General features: G+C 47.8%; 1 protein-coding gene and 1 long non-coding RNA gene across 8 annotated transcripts in view; one reads left to right on the forward strand and one right to left on the reverse strand.

The window, feature by feature from the left end:
- The window catches only part of rerea (arginine-glutamic acid dipeptide (RE) repeats a), a 153,254-nt gene that overhangs the window by 102,705 nt on the left and 30,884 nt on the right, over positions 1–19,665 (forward strand). For all 6 annotated transcript variants that reach the window (XM_088617187.1, XM_088617188.1, XM_088617186.1 and 3 more), the window contains 5 exons: positions 485–533; positions 2,876–3,000; positions 3,848–3,947; positions 7,582–7,680; positions 17,629–17,709. In XM_088617187.1, the coding sequence (XP_088473313.1) occupies positions 485–533; positions 2,876–3,000; positions 3,848–3,947; positions 7,582–7,680; positions 17,629–17,709 (454 nt within the window). The remainder of the gene's footprint in view (positions 1–484; positions 534–2,875; positions 3,001–3,847; positions 3,948–7,581; positions 7,681–17,628; positions 17,710–19,665) is intronic.
- On the reverse strand, positions 3,109–16,848 carry LOC148642211 (uncharacterized). 2 transcript variants are annotated; one of them, XR_015929602.1, is made up of 3 exons: positions 16,670–16,848; positions 8,731–8,799; positions 3,109–5,191 (listed from the first exon to the last, which is right to left on the reverse strand). It is a non-coding gene; the product is annotated as an uncharacterized LOC148642211 (long non-coding RNA). The 2 variants fall into 2 exon arrangements; XR_015929603.1 differs by having other exon boundaries at positions 8,621–8,799.

Below are 19,665 nucleotides of genomic sequence, written 5' to 3' on the forward strand. Positions count from 1 at the left end.
GCCACGCATCTTCCTTAAGGAAAAGAGAAGCTTTCGTGTCACAGTATGGAGCAGCCGATTACTAACCACTCTGGGCAGCCTCAGTCTGTTGCCGGCACCAGGTTGACATCTTCCTTAAACACCTGAGCGACAGGGAAAAAACCAACACGTCATTAAACTGTCACTCGGGAGATAGCCGTGGGTCTCTGCTAGCATGTCTTTGTCGCGATGGCACCCAGGCAGACTTTGTGATGTCCGCGGTCCAGTTTTCTGACCACCGGAAACTCGGCGCGCAGCAGTGTGGTGAATTGTCTCCCATCTCTCTGCGCTACACGGGGGCGTCTAGACCGCTGCTAACCACAGGCTTCAGATTTTCAGTTCATTTTTCCGAACAGGGAGGTTGAAGTCCTTTCGCTGTATTATCAGTTTCCTGCTTTCAAAGGCTTTTGCTCTCTCGGTTATCGGCGTTGATGTCTACCCTTACTTTTTTTTTTCTCGTTTCCAGGCGACTAAACAGCACGCAGGGGGAGATCCGCGTTGGGCCCAGTCACCAGGTGGGTGTCTTACCTGCAAGGAGCCTGGGCAGCATCAGTGTCGACGGAGCCCCTTGCACAGGCGTCGTAGTAGAATTGGGTGGAGTTTTCTTTCACACGTTGGCCCGGATTGCGCAAGCCCAAGAGCTTCTCCAACCTCCATGTGACTAGGGGAGAGATGAGAGACCGTTTCCCCTCCGCACCCGTAGTAGATCTGGGTTCCTGTTCTGCCTCTGGTTCTGTCAGAACTTTTTAATCTGTATTCAGCACTTTATTCCCTCAGTCAATTTCCTCTCTATTACCATTGTCTAGAATGTGAAGTTACATTGCTTATTTTGCTCATGTAGTGCCTCCCTAAACAACTTGGCATATGACAATCACATTTTTGGGGGGTTTTAAGCAGTCATTATAGTACAACAAGAGGAGTTCCTTGAAAACAGAAAAATTAGTTTGGTAAATACAAGGCATTAACATAATGCTGTTCCCTTGGGTGACCAAAATGTGGAGGTTAAGCACAGATCAGAAATTAATATAAAGGCTAGTTCTTTATAATTTACAAGGTTTAGACAGTTTCAGAAGCATACCTTTCTATGCTTCCTGTGTTTTCAGCAGGTGGTGCCCTTAAACTGCAGATTGCAAGGAGATGCGGCAAAAAGCCCTGGTATTTTGTGTTCGTAACGTACAATTACAGAATGCCGTCTAGTCACATAATGGCTGTGCTTATGTTGATTCGTTACATTTGCAGTTTGCTCTTGGCAGAACCGAACATGAAACAGCAGTCTGTGCTGTGGAACTGGGCGAGGAAGGCAGAAATCGGCCAAATTTGGAATATTTTACTGCATGTTGTGGGGGCAGTGGGGAGGCTTGTGGCGTTTGCAGACAGAGCTGGAAATGAGCTCTTCAGTCATCCCTGTGTTTTATTAACCAGGTCGTTGCAGCGTGTACCCTGCTGACTGAATAGGAATCGGCACTTTGGTGTCGCAGCAAGGTCTCGACTGGGCTTTCAGAGCTCATCCCAGCAGCGCCGCAGGCTTGAAGGGGAGGGAAAAAAATCCCATCAGCACTCTGCGTAGCCAGGGCAGGTTTTTTTGTCCTTGGCAAGGCTCGTGTACGGATCCCACCCACCCTAGGCGAGACCTCGGTTGCTCGTGGTGAGGAGGAGAAATGAGAAACGAAGCGACAGTGTGGAGATCACAGGCGCCGCGAGCCAGCGATGAGCGGCTTCGTGATCCGATGTTTACGCGGTGGGGAGAGAGAGAGAGCACCCCGAGCAGAAAGAGAGCACAGCCGGCCTGTTGCACCGAAGGCATTATTCAGACGAACTTCCAATAGGCCTGCTAATGAGGCGACGTTCGTAATTACTGTCTGCGTGTAATGTTTCTTTGCAAACATATTTTGAAAATGCAGCCATGTGGAATAATTATTAGGCTTGAAGCCCGGTGCTGCCTGAAAGAAGCGCTATCGGATGTTGCCGCCGCAGATAGAAAGAACTGGTAATGAGGTCTCTAGGTACCCACTGGTATCGGTTTCATAGAGTTCAAGCAGCAGCGATGTCGTCACGCGTTCCGAGAGAATCATTAGAACGTTAAGCTTTCAATTTTCAAAGCCACGAAAACAGCAGCAGCATGAAAAAGGCTTTTTTTTTTGACAAAATGGAAGAACAGATGTTTCCTATTTTGGAAAAGAAGGTTCAAATCACGCTGTTGAATGAACTACAGAGCCAATAGCTGTCTAAAGTGAATCATAGTACTGATATAGTCCCCTTGTGTTAAAGTAGAACTTCTCACAGTGGGCAATGGGATCTGTAAAGACAGTTACATCGGATAAAGTCTCCTCTCAATAGGAGGTTGCAAATATAATAAGATTGTGTGATGTTTTAAGGATGTTCTGCTTCAAGCGCTTTCGGAGAGTTGTGTGGGGAAGCTCGTACAGGAAGTACAGCAGCTGCGCCTTTTAATGCCTGAATAATTTCAGGGTGTGGGTCATGCCAGCACTTGCTGCATCTCTTTCTCTTTCCTCCCACACGCCAATTAAAATGTGTTTCTTTACTGGCCAGCCACAGCACACAGCAACACGATACCGATCACACGCACAGTGGCCTGTTCGCCCAGGGCCTTGCCAGGCCTCTCGCCCATGTGCAGCGCGGATGTGCTACCACCTAAACTAGTGGAAACCACAGCGACTAACCGAAAGACAGCCCAACCCTCCTTCTCTGTGCCTTCCAGCTGCCCAAACAGACTGCCGAGTTTTCCCGCCAGGCATTTGAGAGTAAATGAAACGGGTGTGCTGTGTATCTCTATAACGGTGTTCTGGGTTAATTATTTTTTGTCTCGTTTTTTTTTGTCTTCCTATTTTGTCGCAAGGCCAAACTCCCAGAGCTGCAGCCCTTCCCCTCTCCGGATGGGCAGACGGTGACGGAGAACGAGGAGCTGGTTTGGATGCCAGGGGTCAACGACTGTGACCTCCTGATGTACCTGCGGGCAGCCAGGTGAGGACCTGGCCCCAGGTGTCCCCGCAGGGGGACTGCTGTAGCGGAGACGAGACACTGCGGAGGCCGTCTTTTCAACAGATTCTTTCAGTGCAAAAAAAATCTTAACGCTAGAGATGGATACCATTAAGACGTAATATCTTAAACACAGATGCATCTCTTTATATATGCATAAGAGCACAGGTGTACAAAGATCCGTTGGTAGAGCTAAGGCCATGTAAACCAAGTCCTGTGTTTCAGTCTTCCCCCCTTTTTTTTCCTCCGAACTGGAGTCCTGTGTTTCAAGTGTTCTTGCCTGGGCCAGGAGAGGCGCAGGGTCTTTTGTTTTAATACTTTTTCTGTCTCTCGTGCTGACTGGGCGTCTCTGAAGCCTTCTATCCCAGCACTGAACAGGTTTTGCCTTGACAGGTACTCCAGGTTCTGACGCCATCAATTCTGTAGGTGCACAGCTGTGTTTTTTTTGGGGTAATCGGAGGAAAAAAATACAAAGTGACGCGATTCAGCTCGTTTGCCGACATTTCTCGCAAGGTCCCAGGAACTCTGCCGAGTGGCTTGTTCCAGACAACACCCACCTTCTGTGCAAAGGAGGGCGTCCTGTTCTCAGTCCTGAATGCCCTTTGTATTTTCCAGGTGTCCTTGGATCCATAGTCTGAAAGCTGTGGCGAGAAGTTAACTTACTCAGGCCAGTTTTAGCGTTCTCTCAAGCATCAATGTGTCTCAATATGGAAGGCAGATCTGTGGCGTTTCGGTCCGTTTGGAGTGGAATTGGGAACTCCCAGTGTGTATGGGATCTGCAGATTCAGGAACTGGAGGTGGATACTAAATTTCTCTTATCTGCTGCATCCAGGAGCATGGCTGCCTTTGCTGGGATGTGTGATGGAGGATCTACAGAAGATGGATGCTTAGCTGCTTCTCGTGATGACACTACACTTAATGCATTAAACACTGTAAGTACAAGTTGCATGTGAATCCCTTTAGCAAACAACACTATATATATATACATTGTATGCTTAAACTAAAACACGTGGATTTATTTTCTTAACCTTAGGGTTTTGGTTTTGCAGAAACAGTGTGGGGGTTAATAATGGGACTTTATATTGGGGGGGGGATGTGACTCTCCTCCATCTGTCTCTCTCCAGATTTAAGATTTGCTTCCAGTTCTCTGGTGCCGACAGTCATCTGAGTGTTTAGGGGCTCTGCTTTCCTCGAAGGGCCAGCGATTCGCTGGAAAATGTGTTTTTGCATGTGTGAAGATGTTGATTTAAAGCTCAGGAGTTATAACTAGGAAAGGTTTGATAAAGCTATTTTTTTTTTCCCGTTTCAGAAATCCAGTGAGAAGTTATCAGTAGCGTTGCAACACTTGGGATAAATCAAAGCAGACAGGCATCTCCCAAGATGTTTTATTTATGTAATAACTGCTCACTGTAGCCGGCGCGGCGATTTATTGTTAATTGCACCAGACTAAGAAAAAAAGAATGAAAAATAAGATGTGTACTCTGGGTTTTCAAATATTATAACAAGCGCCTACAAACGAGTGTTTGCTTAATAACATCCATAAATTGCTGGTGTCAGTGCTGTGCGTTAGCCATTATGGGTTATAAATGTAATTTCTCTTTAATGACTACTTGCCTGTGAAAAATTCAGAAGTGTTGCCACTCGTCAGGTGCTCTGTTCACATGGACGCAAAAATCACGGCTGTTTGTTGTATTGTGAAATTGAATAAAAAGGTGTCCTATTCCATGAATAGCTGCTGTAAATGCCGAAGCTTGAGAGCATAACTCAAGCTCATTTTGCTGTGCTTAATATTAAACTTTCTTGCTAGGAAGAATGGGTTTAATAAAACACTTTCAAAAGACTTCAGGACTGTTTTTGATCACTAAATCTCTTCTGCAAGATGTTGCTGCATTTTGTGATTTCTTTCTGTTCTGCACAAGACGTTAAGCGTCTTAACCTGGTGCCCTGTGCACGAGGAGAGTTCTGCTGTTTGAGTTGGAGCCTCTCTGTAAAGACAGCGGCTGGCGGCGTTGGTGTATGGAGAAAGTTCGGTGATGGGATACGTTTCACAGGAAGGGCAGCCTGCTCCTGCTTTATCCGTGTAATCCCATGGGAATTACGCGCCGCTTTTCGGGAGCTCCGCGACACGCCAGCCTCCCAGGCAGACCTGAGCCGGACCGCCGATTCAGATTCGAGTCTGGAAAGAGAGGAGGGTCCCATGTGAGCACAAAGCTTCAAAAATCACCCCCAACTCCCCCCTTAAATTGCTGTTGTGTTATTTGGCTCTTTTACGCCCAGGATTCCCATCATGTGATTGTTTAAAAAGTGGCTGTAATTGCGGCCTACAGGCAGTTGTCTTTTCCTCTTGCCCTGAATGAGCTGGATGCACTAATGCCAAGGTCAGGGCCTGTTTTTATGCACAAAGGGTAATTAATTTAAGTTGTATAATCCTTTTTTTAATAAAAGAATCAGTAGCATTGGGTGTTACACATCAGAAGACATCTGTAAGACTTTTGGGGTGGCTTTAGTGCTTGTGCACAGACACTGGGAATAGTCATTTTTCAGTAATTGATCTTGTGGGAGTATGGTTTTACAGGGATGATTGCTTTAGCAGTGCTGTGTGTTTCAAGCAGGCAGAATTAACTTCAGGTTATATCAGTTAGCAGGTTTACTAAACAACCTGACGCGATGGTGGAATAGTCGTCAGAGACCGTAACCCATTGAACCGCGAGATGCCCATCACAGTTACCACTTCATATTCCAGAGGAGGTGATTCTTCTTTCCTCCAAAGGAGAATAAAGCATTGCATAGCCTGCTTTAACACTGCTTTTGTGTTGGGTTTGTCTGTTCAGCCACTGTCGTTCTGCAATTTATGTTCTGTGATAAAATGCGCATTACAATTCATCTTCACCAATTATTTAGTCTGTTGGTGTGAAGATGAAATAAGATATATTCCTGGCAGCCAGTAGGTCTAATTGTAATTACTAATAATGTCTTCGCAGTTCTTGTGTTGAGCAGAATCTGTTGGTTGAAATTCAGTGGTTCGGGAGTCAGTGGAAGGTCACCGTGAGAGAGGGGCATTTCAATGAAGTTATAAATTACGACTGAAGAACAATATTTTGATGTGTGAGATGGGAGATGTCAGAAAGGCAAGATGTAATTCATGGGTTCATTACAGCACGGAGGTGCCTGACAGCTGAGCCATGCCAAGAGGAGAATTTATTTGCAGCATTGCACTGACAGACTCTGGCAGATCAGATGAGTAACCGGAGCGGGAATGAGGGGCCTTGCAGTAGAAATTGTAGGGGTATGCTAATCAGGCCCTACCATGCTTTTACAGAAACGCGCGCCGCATAACAATGGATGTTTGGGGTTCTTTGGGGGGGGGGGTACAGTAGGGTGTGGTAAGTGGGACTCGCACATGGATTGCTCACACCGGTTCAGAAATAAAACCCAGGAAAAAATGGCCCAAGCTCGTGGACCATTTCCTTAGGGTAGTAGGAGTAATGGCAACAGGAGGACCCCAGCCCTGTTGTAGACAAGGTGCGAGCTGTCTTAGTGTGACGAGCTCTACAGTCTGCATCTTTAAAAGACAAATCCCCTTCGGGAAAGTCATCAAGTGAGACACTGTCGAAACCCACTGAGCTTTAGTTTGTACAAAACCTAAAAACAAGGGGGAAAATGCTACACCTTTGTAGACCTAGAAGTACAAATAGGATTTTCATACAGTCCCTTAAGCAATTCTTATATTTTACCCTTGTGTCACAGCCATCCAAATTCTAGAGGGTTCGCTCAGTACGTGATTTATTACAATTCATGGTTTAGAGCTGTAATGTTATTGTGGGAGCAGCTGAGCACATCTGTGCGTTATTTTGCTTTAACTTGGTGCATCTCAGCGGCAGCATCACTCTGTTACTGGTTTGGTTATTTGGTTACTGGTTTTGATTCCAGCTGTCCTAAAAGGCGCCCTGTTTCACGTCTGATCCCTTTCAGGATTATAAAGGTCAAATGAATTTTTTGTAGCCAAAAACCCTTTCTGATACAACTGTTCGTGGCTGTTAATGTTTTTTTGCACTTCAAATGATAACAGTACGCTTCAGACTTGCTCACTTTCTTGATCTTCATATGCTCAATGCCTCATTGCTCACTCATATAATTGACAGGAATTTAAATTCTGCTTTATTCCATATAGCAAGTGGTCACTCGGTCCCCAGCAGTTCTTGGGGTTCAGGAAAGTTACCTTTCTAGGTGCTATATCCTTGCCAGTGCCACACCCACTTAACGTTTGCTTCGGGCTGGACCCTGACTTCTAGTATGGGTTTCCTTTCCACATTTCTTGGAGCTGCTCCCTGCTCTTGGCTTGTTAATCACAAAGATGCCTTTGAAATTAAGTCAGTCAGGACTGAAAAGTTGGTGGTAATTTTCTTTCAGACTCACCTGTTGAGACTGGAGTAAATGTTTAATTTTATTATGTCTGCTGGAGCCCGGCGGGGGTGGACCAGTGTTTAACTGTGTAACTGTTGACCAGGAATGCTTCATTTCCCTTGCAAATTAGTCTCCCTCTTTTCCCCCTCTTGCTCGAAACAGCTTCACGAGAGCAACTACGACGCGGGGAAGGCGCTGCAGAGGCTGGTGAAGAAGCCCGTGCCCAAGCTCATCGAGAAGTGCTGGTCGGAGGATGAAGTGGTAAGTCCGTGGTCTGTCCGACGTTCGATGCAACGGCGCGCCGTTCCTTCCGTTTCCCTGCTGCAACCTGTAACGCTCCTCCGCCATTTCAGTTTCCATACCTTTTCAGATCTTAAGACTTGACAGCTGCGATCGTTTCACTGTCGCAAAGCGGCCGGTCCAATCCGTGGGCTGTTGTATAACTGCCGGGTCTGGGAATGCGGGCGTTTGCGTTTGCGGTGTTCTTTAGGGTGCCCCAGCACACACGTAGGCCTGCTGGAGGTTTTTTTTTTCTTGCTTTCACTAAACAATCTCAAATATCGGGAGCCCGCGAGGTCCCTGCGGTTTGTTTGGTGTGGCTGGCGTGCCGAAGCGCACTTCTCGGATCCAGGCGCTCCGAGCAGCTGCTTCCTGTTTACGGGCTCGAGCCACACCTGGCGGCATAAATTTGCTCTGAGAAGGGGGGGCGGAGATCGCGGCCGCTCGTTATTTTGTGCTGCGTGAATACCAGATTGGGCTGCAGCTAAGTAACTTCAAATCCTGGCTGTGCTTTACTGGCGTGTGGCTGAAAAGGGGGAGGCCGATCTGGAGCCGGTTCCTCAAGACTGGGATTCCACACCTTGCTCCTGAGGACCAGGCAGTGCTGGGAGTTTCCGTGTGGGAATGCGACGGGTAACCACCTGGCTGGGCGCCAGCCTGTGCAGTCACTGATATAGGGGGTACTTCTTCAAGGAGTTAAGCCGCAGCAGAAATTTTATTTCTGCAGGACGTGGGAGAGGGTGGGGACTGAAGCATAATAAGTGGTTGGCCCGAGCAGAACTTTTTTTTTCTGCAAGAAGTCTTTTTTTTTGCCGCTCTAGAAGTCGTGCTCTGGGTTTGGGGACTTTAAAAGATTACCCATTAGTTACCCGCAGAGGAGAGACGGGTGGATCTTTGTTCCTGTTTTTTTCCCATCACCCACCTGGGATGTCTTGCAGTTGCCACTGGGTTTTCTGGGGGCGGGGCAGAACAAGCCCAGCCCAGCCAGCGGGTTTGTTCTGAAATCTCTCCCCCCCTGGTAGTAGAGCCTACCTGTGTCCACAGCATGGCACCGTTCAGCCGGGGCCTCCAGACCTCTTTTGCAAGATCGCCAACCAACCCCTATATAAAGAAGAAAAAGTTTATTAGCTTTTTAATTAAACATGATGGGCACATTTAAATAGAGAGGAAGCCCAGGGCAGGGCTGCAGCTAATCGAAACAGATTAAGTCACCCGTCCGTACTCGGATAGTTATTAATTCTGTTTATTTATGCATGCTAGCTGAAGGCAAAGTTCGCTGCTGTGCTGTACAGCTTATTGTGCTGGGATGTTGTCACCACATGCTGCCAAGCTGTTCATTAGCATTCAGATGGTTGATTACTGGAGCGCTGGAGATGGTAATTGAATCGCCTTTAAAACACAGCCCTTTGCTTATTCTTCGGAAATTAGCAGCACTCCGGCCAGTAAGGTGTTTTTTTATGGTGTTTGGAGGTGGAGCTTAAAAAAAAATCGAGGCGTGACTTGGCGGCACTGAATTGGAATGTGGCTGATTTTGTTTGATTTCCTGCAGTTGTTAAATTTTGACCATTTCCAGACTGAACGATAGACAGGCTTTTGCTTTGAAGATGTGGGGTATTATGTCAACAGTTCTTTTTTCACTGCATTTTATCAGGGTTTTTGACAAATTATAGAACTCTGCACTTAAATTGCCAAGGCCACATAAAATTAAAACATTCAGCCCAGATTGTTGGGGTTTGTAGAACTGGGTAGATGTAATAGGGAGATCTGTGCACCAAGGTCCTTTCTGCAGTTCGAGCTGTTCGTTTCTGGGCATCTGTACTTGCTGCCTGCTCGCCAGCCCCTGCGTTTATTTTTTCATACTGTGAGGCGCAAAAAGATTACTTGGAGCCCATAGCAAAAGCAGAAGAAACCCTCCAGAAGGAAATGAGGTCAGAAGACTGGAAAAGCTGAAGAGGCAGGTGGGGCGGGTGAGGTGTTAAATAGCTCATGTGTTGTCATGTGCTCTTTGTTAGTCTCACACAGCCAAGGCCACTGTGCTGCTGAAGATGATCTGATTTCAGGTTGTGCCTTTACAGCTCTGTTGCTTTGAGGGACGTGTGTAAATTTATCATTGACCTTGACTGGGAGATGGGTCTGATTTACTTATTTATTCCTCTTCATGTCCCCCCCCTCCTCTCTTGTTTTTTTTTTCCTCCGCTTGGGAAACATGAATAAATATGATAGCTACTTTCTTCTCAATGACATCCTTTCTGTAGCTGGGGTCAACTGCTGCTTCATTTTTTTCCCTTTCCAGAGCGTCCAGGCGTGTCGGGTCTAATTAGCCCAGACACTGCCGGTGCAGTTTTTAATGTTTTTGTTTTTATTTGTTCAGAATTACCTGGATGTGATTGATGCAGTCTCTTTAGCGGGAATAAATTATCGTGCAGGGTGTGGGATTCTCATTTCTGCCTGTTTCAGGAAATCTTTACATAATCCCTTTTGATGAGTGATGAAGAGCATGAGGAGTAACAGACAAGCAGTTAATCTGAAGTACGGCTGGAATGAGATTATCGAAGAGCCTCTTAAAACAGTACACTGAGAGGTCTTTTAACAGCTTTCTATATATTTATAGATTATTGTTCAAGTTTTTATACGTTTACTTGCTAAACCTTTTCTTTCTCTCCCTCCCCTGTTTGTTAAAACTTCTGTTCATTATATGCTGATAGATGAAACCTGATCTGTGAAAAATAAGCTAACTCGATTCCATTGTTATTTTAACTTTCAATGCTGGCTCAAGTGAAGGAATGCTCTATTTTGGGAGGCAAAAAAAATGCATCCTGTGTGATTACGGTTTCCAAGGACATTGCTGAACAGTTCAGAAGCCTTTTTTTTTTTTTTTTGTTGATCTCGATGGTCTTTCCAGAATTTTGGAAAAAGTGGAGCAGAGAGGCCTCCCAGATTTCTCCCGGCTGCCTCCCTCCTTTGCAGGCGCCCCAAACTGCGCCAAGGCGGAAATCAGAGGGTGGGAAAACAACCACATTCCTGCGCTAGATTGTACTGCAGCTGCTAGGAAGAAGCTCTCGACAGGATTGCATTGCTGTCATTTGGGCCTCGTTTTGTACTGCCATGGAGGGAGAGAAAAGGCAACACGTTCAGTCGGCTCCTATTCAAATTTGGATCCGCTCTCTCCCTCAGTGGGTGAATGTGATCTCTAACTCGCCTGTGTCTGTGAATATACTGCAGCTGTAATGAACAATACTGTGACTGTTGTGCCACTTTTATTTTAACGTTGGAACCTTGTCAGAAAGGGGGAGAATTCCATTTGGGCAGGTCTGCTGTAGCTTGGTTTGTGCACCTGGTCCATAACCAGTATTGTCCCATTTCTTGACTTTGTCCGCTCAGGGTAAGCAGAAACACCAGGCCTAGGGGCTGACATGGTGGTCTGCCACAAAGGGGACGTTGGTGCTGGCAAAGAACAGCGCCACCCAGTGTCCGTGGCTGGACTTGCAGCGACCTCTCCCGCTGGAGCTGACGGCTCTGCAGTGTGACCGGCGCCAGCTCTGGCCATGGGGTCCGTTTCTCCCGTGCAGGGAAGAACATGTACTAGAAAGTGGCCAGTCGCTCGCTGTACATATGTCATCTCTCTTCCTGAGTGACTGATCTCTAAATCGCTTGAGGTTCCTTCTGTGCCGTGCTGTCGACTGAGCTGCGTTTTTGTCTTTTGCAGCTTAAGTCATGCTTGAGAACTTCAGAGCGGATTGCAAACGAGAGGAGGCCTTTCGGCCCATCTGGCCTGTTTGGTTGTTAGTCGCCAACTGGGTCTCACCCAGGCTTGTTTCCAGGCCTATGGACAGCTTCCTGGAAGTGCCAGCAGCCATATCGCCCTGCAGCTCACAGCTGGCAGCCCACTTGAGCTCAGCAGGTCTGAGCCTGGCCAGTACCTGGATGGGAGACCTCCTGGGAAAGCTTAGGCTGCTGCTGGAAGAGGTGTCAGTGCCACCTGTAGGGGGTGCTCACCTGCGGTCTGTCTCGTCCTGATGCCCCGCTGTAGAGATGGGGACGCTGTATTGTAAAAAAGAAAGTAGCCGTCCTTTGGGTGAAATGTAAAACCGAGTTCCTGATTCTCTGTGGTCATTAAAAGTCCCCGCACGTTTCTTGAAGAGAGTAGGGGCGTTACTTCAGGTGTCCTGGTCATATGTCCCCCCTCACCTTTACCAATCACGGCCTCCTCATAATCTCCATCTAAAACCATCTGAAATGGCTATATCCCTCTGTACTCCTCCCCACACTGGGGGTGATGGAGGGGATCCCCATTACCTGTAAAGCTCTGTGGAGTGTCCAGAAAATAGCTATATAAGTGTAAGGAATTATTATTATTTTTAGGAATCAGAGTTTTTCCTGCCCCAGAAATTTTGCTCAGATCTTAAGTTCAATATTTGAGCATCATGGTTCAGGACGGTTTTGAAGAACCATAATGCACAGCTTGGGGTTCTGCTAGTTTCAGAGAACTGTGTGCTGTAGAGTCACCAGCAACACAGGCAACTGAAGTCCCGAGACCCTGTTTTTGGAGTCTCGTGAAGGAGGCACTTCACCAGTCGGGGTCAATCATTATCTTCTGCCTTAGCCCAGCTAGCAGTAGGTGGTGCACTTCTGTCGTCTGCAGTTGTCTGTGAATTACAGTATGGTTAATGATTTCTAAACGAAACATGTTGCTGTGCACCCTGTGGACTGTAACATGAGGCACTGCGGTTTACCAGCTTGCTCTGAACAGACATTATTGTACGTTATTTACATTGCTGCTGCCTTCGGCCCCTCTGGCTGCTGCAGCTAAACACATACTAAGGTCCTCTGGACCGTCTGTGGTTTTTTGCTTTGTAGGAATGTGGGGAGAGAGGAAGGAAGCATGAAGGTCATTGTAGCAACAATGGTCTGGAAGAAGTCTAGTGTTTCAAGTAGCGCTGCTCACTGTATTGATGTAACTCCTATATATATATTTGGAGGCCGAAACAGATGTAGAGTAGTGTGAGTTATCGGTTATGTTTTGGGCCTATTCTCCTTAACTGCACGTTTAAGGATAAGAGCGAACATTTTTCAGGCAGGTTCTTTTGCTCCAGTTGGAGCCCTGGGCAGATTATTTGAGTTCGCAGCTGGTAGATGGCAGGAAGGGCGTGCTGGCGTGTTTACAGCACGGGGCCGTGGCCGGTGAGCGGAGCTTCCTGGCGCTGCCTGCCTCCGTGCTCGCAGCAGAGGCCTCGCAGGAAAGGCGGCGCTGAGCTGAGCCGTGCCTCCAGGGCCCGCAGAGAGAGACTCCTCTAACTGAGCCAACTCGCCCTTTACCCCGTTAGACCCAGCTGGCTTAAGTCTTAGGTGAGCTTTTGTTCCACAAGTGCTACTACGTGCAAGTTTAAACAGGAAATGTTGACTTCGCCGTCTGCTGTTACAGCTCGTGTGGTTTTCTTACTTTATTTTGTTTTTTGAGACTGCAGTCCTGAATCTGTAGTGACGGTTTCCGGGAGTCTTTATCTAGGGCCGGGCTAACTTGTGCTGTTTATTTTGTATTTTGTACGGCCGCTCTGAAAAAGTTTGCTTGCTGCTGCTGGGCTTGTGAAACTTGTGACTGGGCGGGGGGGGCGTGTGAGACGAGCCAGCGCCGAAGTTCGTCTTCCATCAGACGTGAAGCGCGCGACATCTGAAGCCAGAGCAGCGGAAATCGGCGGTTTCGACCTTACCCCCCCCCTCATTGTACTGGTTAAACTCGTAACCTGTTTTTCTTTCTGCTCAATCTGTCTGAGGGTGCGTAACCAAGCGTTGAACCCGCTTTGTGATTTGATCTCTGCGGCACCTTCCTCAGTCACGGCTCTGCTGCACGGGAGCTCCTTCGCGGTGTCACAGGGCTGTTGCCACACGCTAGAATGAACTCGGAGCCCCGTGCAGCTTTCAGCAATTAGCTGTGGAGCAGGAAGTGTGTATATATTACAATGCCCTTTCGAGTTCTCTTTTTTTGGTTCTCTTTTTCTCCCTTTCTTCCCCTTCTTTGCAAGCGCGCAGTGTTAAGCAAAGAGCAGCGGCGAGGGAGAAGGGCCGGTTTCTGTCCGAGCGGTTTCAGACAGAGAGAAGCCTGTTGTTTCGGGCAGGCCCTGGCTATTCGTCAGACAGCAGCGAACTCCTCAGACTTCCCTACTTGCGCGGTCGCCTAGCAACAGAAGGGCTGGAGCAATCAGAGCGTGGGGCCAGAGCAGCTCTGAGAGCAGATTGGTGGATGATTTATTAGCAGGGGCTGTGTGCATGGTGAGCCCAGGCTGCTGAAATGGAGCCTTAAACAGGAGTCGACGTGGAAAAAAAAAAAAAAAACGAGAGAGGAGGGAGAGAGCAGCGCTCCGGCAGCAAAGCAGAGAAACCGGGCCGGCAGCGTAAATATTACTGAGGCAATAATTAGGGTGCAGCAATTAGAGTAAAGTACAGGTGGTGGTCGCGGATGTAATTGGTTTTGTTGCGCCCTCGCCCTGCTGAAGATGTGATAATCTCGCAATAACCTGACAATTGCAGCCGATGTGTCGTTCTCGCTCCTGAAAGTTATACACTTATAATCAAGATGGCTGTCATTTTTCTATAAAAAATGGGTTTTGGCGATTTGGTTAGCTCAAAGCCAGTAAGTAGTACGCGACAAACACACACACACACACACAGCCGTGTTCAGGCATGTTGAGTTGCTAACTTGTTTACAGCTCCAATTGGGAGGACATGCGTGTCGCTGAGGAATTGACGATGTTCTAGAAATTTAAGTTTGGTGCTTCAGATGTTGAAAATGGACGCATTTTGGGTTTGCTAAAGCATCGGTAACTGTCAACAGCCATTGTTAATTAGAAAAATAAAATCCATGTGGTTAAATAAAAAATATGTATTGCTATATATACAAATGTTACATGCATATAAAGAGATGTCACACTGGTGTTGGAGTTCAAACTTTCAGCCAGCTGATCCCAGGATCTTGTGCAGCTGTCTGTTGAAAGAAGCCAGGGTATCGGCTTGAACTGCATGGTTGTGTTGCTTGTTCCATACACCCACAACTCTTGGAGTAAAGAAGCCCGCCCCCTGTGTAGTTTCCACTTGTATAGAGCCTCTCATCGAAGCGCTGTCTCCCTCTCATTGGGCAAGTCCAGCAGGAGCAGGCTCACCGAGTGAGCGAGGCGATTGGTTCATGAACTGGCTTGCAGGGTTACATGTGCAGGACAGAGGGGGGGTTGGGCTGACCTTGCCTTCAGGGATTCTGGGATTGCGGGGTTTGTATGTGGAAGGAAAAAGATATTCCACAGATAATCTGGGAAAAAAGTAAATGTACAAACCGTGCAGTGGGGCCTCTGCACGTTAGCAGCTGAAGACCCAAATGTAAGGATCAGGGTTTTTTTTTCCCCCAAGGGTCTTGAAATCGTTTTTGCTTGTCCTTAATTCAAAACACACTAAGAGGTTTCCTTGACGATGCTTGAATTTATGAATCGCAGTGCCAAGATGACTTGCTTAATAATGGCCTCTTCAGGTATGTATTGGTAATGCGCTCCTCTGCTTTCAGCTAGGAATGCTCGGGCACTAATAAAGCTGAAGTATAAAGGTAGTTTTGACTGTGCAATAGCCCTGAGGTAGGACAGAGCTCCCTCTACTGGGAGTCTGTAGCACTGCTGGAGGTGGAGTGAAATTGAAATAGTTAATTGTGGGAAAGGGACCATTTTTAGATAGTCAGGATTCCTGAAAATGCTCAAATCCGGTAAAACTGTTGCACTGCATTGACCTATAACACTGAGTGGTGGAAGTAGCCCCAGAAAATGGGATTATACATCGTGGTCTCCAAAATGGAGTTATCAAACGGTGCACTCATTGACTTGAAGAATTATTGCTAAGTTAATTAAAGTTTAACATTTTATCCTAACCGTTGGGTATTGTACTGAATCAGCCTGCTTAAAGCTTGTAGTCCTCCAGGATAAAACAGGATTTGAAGCTACAACCTTCTGAATACAAGTCCGTAATCTTTACTAATTGTGTGGACTGAGGCCTTCAAAGGGCATATTTCAGTGCAGGAGGCACTGAAGTTCTCCTGTTACTGCGAGGGATTGTACATTGTAGCCAAGGTAAATTGTAATTTTTAATGCTGAACAGAGACTGTGAGCCTCCTGCCCCCTCAAGCTCCCTGGAGCTGCTCTTTCATGTGCATGGACCGGACCCGACCCGTCCGCCGTTTGTTTTACTTCGTGCCGTCTTAAAACGTTCAATAGTTGCTTTAAAACTTTAAAAAAACAAAACAACTCGATTTTGCATTTCGTTTGAGCGTGACTGTGGGCTCGACTGCCGGTTCCTGAGCACGTTAAGTGAGACGAAAAATAAAATAAAATAAAACCAGCGTTTCTTTCCTAATCGGGGTCAGCGCCTCCACCCGTGTGGAGACGAATCCCGGTTTTTAAGCTCTCCCGTCCCCGCTCCCGGTTTGGGTCCATGCCGGGTTTTACTGCGCGCAGACCTCCTCTTGCAGTAAACCGGGACCTCCCCCCCCCAGCTGAAACAGCTCCTGCCTGCCGTCGTGTGCTCCTGTGTAGGCTGGGCTCCGGCTGCATTTAACGAAACGGCCAGTTAATCGGTTTACAGGCAGGGAGGGAGGGTGGTCGTGTAAAACGAGACGCGATCTCGGTCGGCGGCGGTCCCCCACCCCCTCCTCCTCCTCCTCCTCCTGCTCCGATGCCGGCGATGGAGCCCCGCGGCTCCACGCCGGGTTTTCCGACGCGCCGCAGCCCAGAAGGCTCTCCAGCAGAAAGATCACATGTAACGAGCCTTCCCCTTTGTAGTGAAAGAGCAGAGAGTGACAAGCTATTTCTTTGCTTGTAAAAAAAAAAAACGGGAGCGAGGGCTGCCCACCTTCGGAGACTTTGCGGATTTCGCCTGGATTTTTTTCCTGCCCCCCTCCTTCACCACCACCACCAGCAGCAGCAGCAGCAGGAGCACACTGTACCTGTGGCTGTGGATCGCCCAGGAGATCTCCGCCCCCCCCCGCCGCGGCTGCCGTGGATCTGCCGCGCCGAGGAGCCGGGTAAAGGGTGCAGCTCTCTGGCTTCCGCAGCGCAGCTCGGCTTTCGCGATTTTGAGCCTCTTTTTCTCCGTCGGCGGCTCTTAAAGGAGAAGAAACCCTGATCTTACCCCCCCCCCCCTCCTCCTCCTCCTCCCCCCCCCCCCTCTCCTCTCTCTCCCCTCCGTCTACCTCCCCCCCTCCGCTCCTGGTTGTATTTTATTCTGTCCCTGGGATTCAAATACTGGCGTGCCTCCCGCTCCCCTACCCCCCGCAATTAAAGTTATTTTTCTGGGGAGGGGGATCGGCCCCCGGTCGCTGCTGGAGCTAGTCTCCCGTCGGACGTGGTCTGCGATCAGGTGTCCGTGTGCGTCTCTCTCCGGTCTCGCCGGCGTGGATGAAGCCCGGAGCCGCACTTTCGTGCCGGAGCGGTGCGCCGAACAAGCAGAAGAATTGAATGCATTCAGGGCGACGTTTTTTTTCCTGGCTCTCCGAAATGCCGAGCGGCGACCTAACAAAGTTATTTCATGCCGGCGAACTTAGTTGGGATCAGCCGAGATTTTCTTCATTAAAAATGAGACATCTCCTGCTCAGGTTTTTTCTCTCTCTCTCTCTAAATTGTGGTTCGTCGTGAGGTTTTTAAATAGTCAAAACCCGTTTCCTGCTTCTGTTATTTCTCCTTTTTTTCCGTAAAGAAAAAACCCCAACAACAACAACAACGCGTTTTCTCTAAAAGCCGAGTCTAGATTACGATCGAGAGCGACCGGGGAGACCTCAAGTCAAGTTTGAAAACAATTCGCGGCTTGTTAAATATTGTGCGCGTCTCTCTCTCTGTGTGTGTGTTTGTGTACAGTCTATCCGTGCTGACTTGCGGCTGTTGTGTTGTTTTTGTCTTGAATCGACAGAAGCGGTTCATCAAGGGTCTGAGGCAGTACGGCAAGAACTTCTTCAGGATCCGCAAGGACCTGCTGCCCAGCAAGGAGACGGTGAGTCCGGCTCTGTATCCGGGCGCCGAGCCCTGTCATTTTGGCGTCGGGAAATAGTTTGAAAGTCCAGGCCTTCGCTGTGTCCCGCGGCCGCCGGGGAAAGCTGTCTTTAAGTAGGTGTCTGCATTATCTCATGCAGTCGCCATCTGAGCTCGCTGGACCTGCTTGCGTTTTCAAGGGAGCAAAGCTTAAAGCGCTCCTCGTTTTTTTTTTTTAATAAAAACTATCGGGGCTTTAACAGACTTGGTCTCAAGCGAGCGAGGGCGAGAGAGGACGGTTTTTATTTTAGCTTTTGTTGTACCGGACTTGACAACTCGGTCTGAAGTGGAGAGAATCGGAGGTCTTTTTTTCTTCCTGTGCTTTTTTTTTTTTACGACGTAGCTAGTTCTAGAAACCTTTAAATCACTTGGTGGATTTTTTTTCTACGAAGGAGTTAACCTTTAAATTATTTTAATGCAGGCTTTCTGGGTGTTGTAAGAATGAAGTCGCTCTGTGCTGTGTGAACTACACGTATGTTATGCAACACCCACGTGAAGCGTTAGGCTCCCTGTTGTGCCTCCCAAACAAACCTGATGGTAACCTTTGACCTGGAAAGGTTTGATTTGGCTTTTTGTTTCCCTATTGGTAACCCCTCCTTCCCCAGAGGTGTTTACAGACCCCTCCGACAGGCTGCGCTGAGGCCTGTCAGTCAGATGTGATTGCTGCACTCCTGACATCTCAGCTAATTTTGGACTGAAGATAAGGAGTGGGAGGACAGGTCAAAGGTCACTGGGCTCCGTTACGAACAGGAACAGACAGGGGGAATAGTCTTTAAAAGACGAAACTGCCCGATACGGAAGAAGGTGGCATTAGTGAGCATTTCTGTCATGTCTCCATGAAACTTTATTTTCGGGACTAAAGTAATTCACGTCTTGTGGCAACCTGACGCCTGGCTTGGAATCTAGTGTAGGGTTTTTCGCAAAGACTTTAATTTTCTCCCCGGCAAACGGTAGCAGGGTAATTTCTCTGGCGCGGAGGAGGCGTGCGTACCTTACAGTGCGCAGATTTCGAGAAATGGTACGCTCGTGGCCATATTTCAGGAAAGGTGCTGTCCCTGTTGGGGGCCTGCCCTCGATTCGCAAGCCCACCTCTGATCCCCACTCCTGTGCCAGAGCAGCTGTTTCCTTCCTGTGCTCGCTCTCCAATCTAGAAGCAGACCAACACATCGTACTGAGCCTGGCTTGTCGTAAGAAAGTAATGTCAGGTGGTTTGTTGTGAGCAATGCTGTTTTCCTAGCTCCTGCTTAGCACCTTTCACTCAATTACCACTTCAATCATAAAACCAGGGTGTTTTGAGAAATTCTTTTGCCAGTAGTCGAGGGTCTCCAGTTTTTACCCATTGTTTCTTTTTAATTTCTGGGGTACGTCTTGCAAGCCCACCCCTTACAAAAACGCTAGCGAATGAGTAATATAAAAGAGCCGCGTTTATGCACATGGCCTGGAAAATATCTCCGAACTGCAGCTCCTTTAATAGAGGGAAGGAGACTGTGCATGTAAGGGGTTCTCTAGATGTGAAAGCATTTTGTGTTCCTTAATTACAAACATGATTTGTGAAACCTAAGATAAACTCCCCACCACCACCCCCAAGCTCATTAATGTTTAATCAAATGTTACATAATCCTCAGCGCTGACTGCCAGACCAGGTCTGTTTCACTTCTTAAGCAATGTGTTGTAGTAAGCGGTTGAAACCTTGTTCCAGAGAGCACTGATTGTGCAGCGTGAGTGCAGTGTGTTGTGGTATTTTGTTCGGCCCAAAGTGCACTGAGTCGCTGAGAAGCCTTTTCGTATGTTTTGGATGCATTTTGTTCGCATGCTTTGTGGGGAAATATTTCTAAAATGTCTTCTTTTCTGGCTGCAGAGTGACTGCTGCTCAAAATTGAACTGTCAGTGGACCAGCGAGGACTCGTTTCTCACCTTT

Source organism: Lepisosteus platostomus, chromosome 23 (assembly GCF_059453375.1).
Source record: "Lepisosteus platostomus isolate fLepPlt1 chromosome 23, fLepPlt1.hap1, whole genome shotgun sequence".
NCBI lineage: Eukaryota > Metazoa > Chordata > Actinopteri > Semionotiformes > Lepisosteidae > Lepisosteus > Lepisosteus platostomus.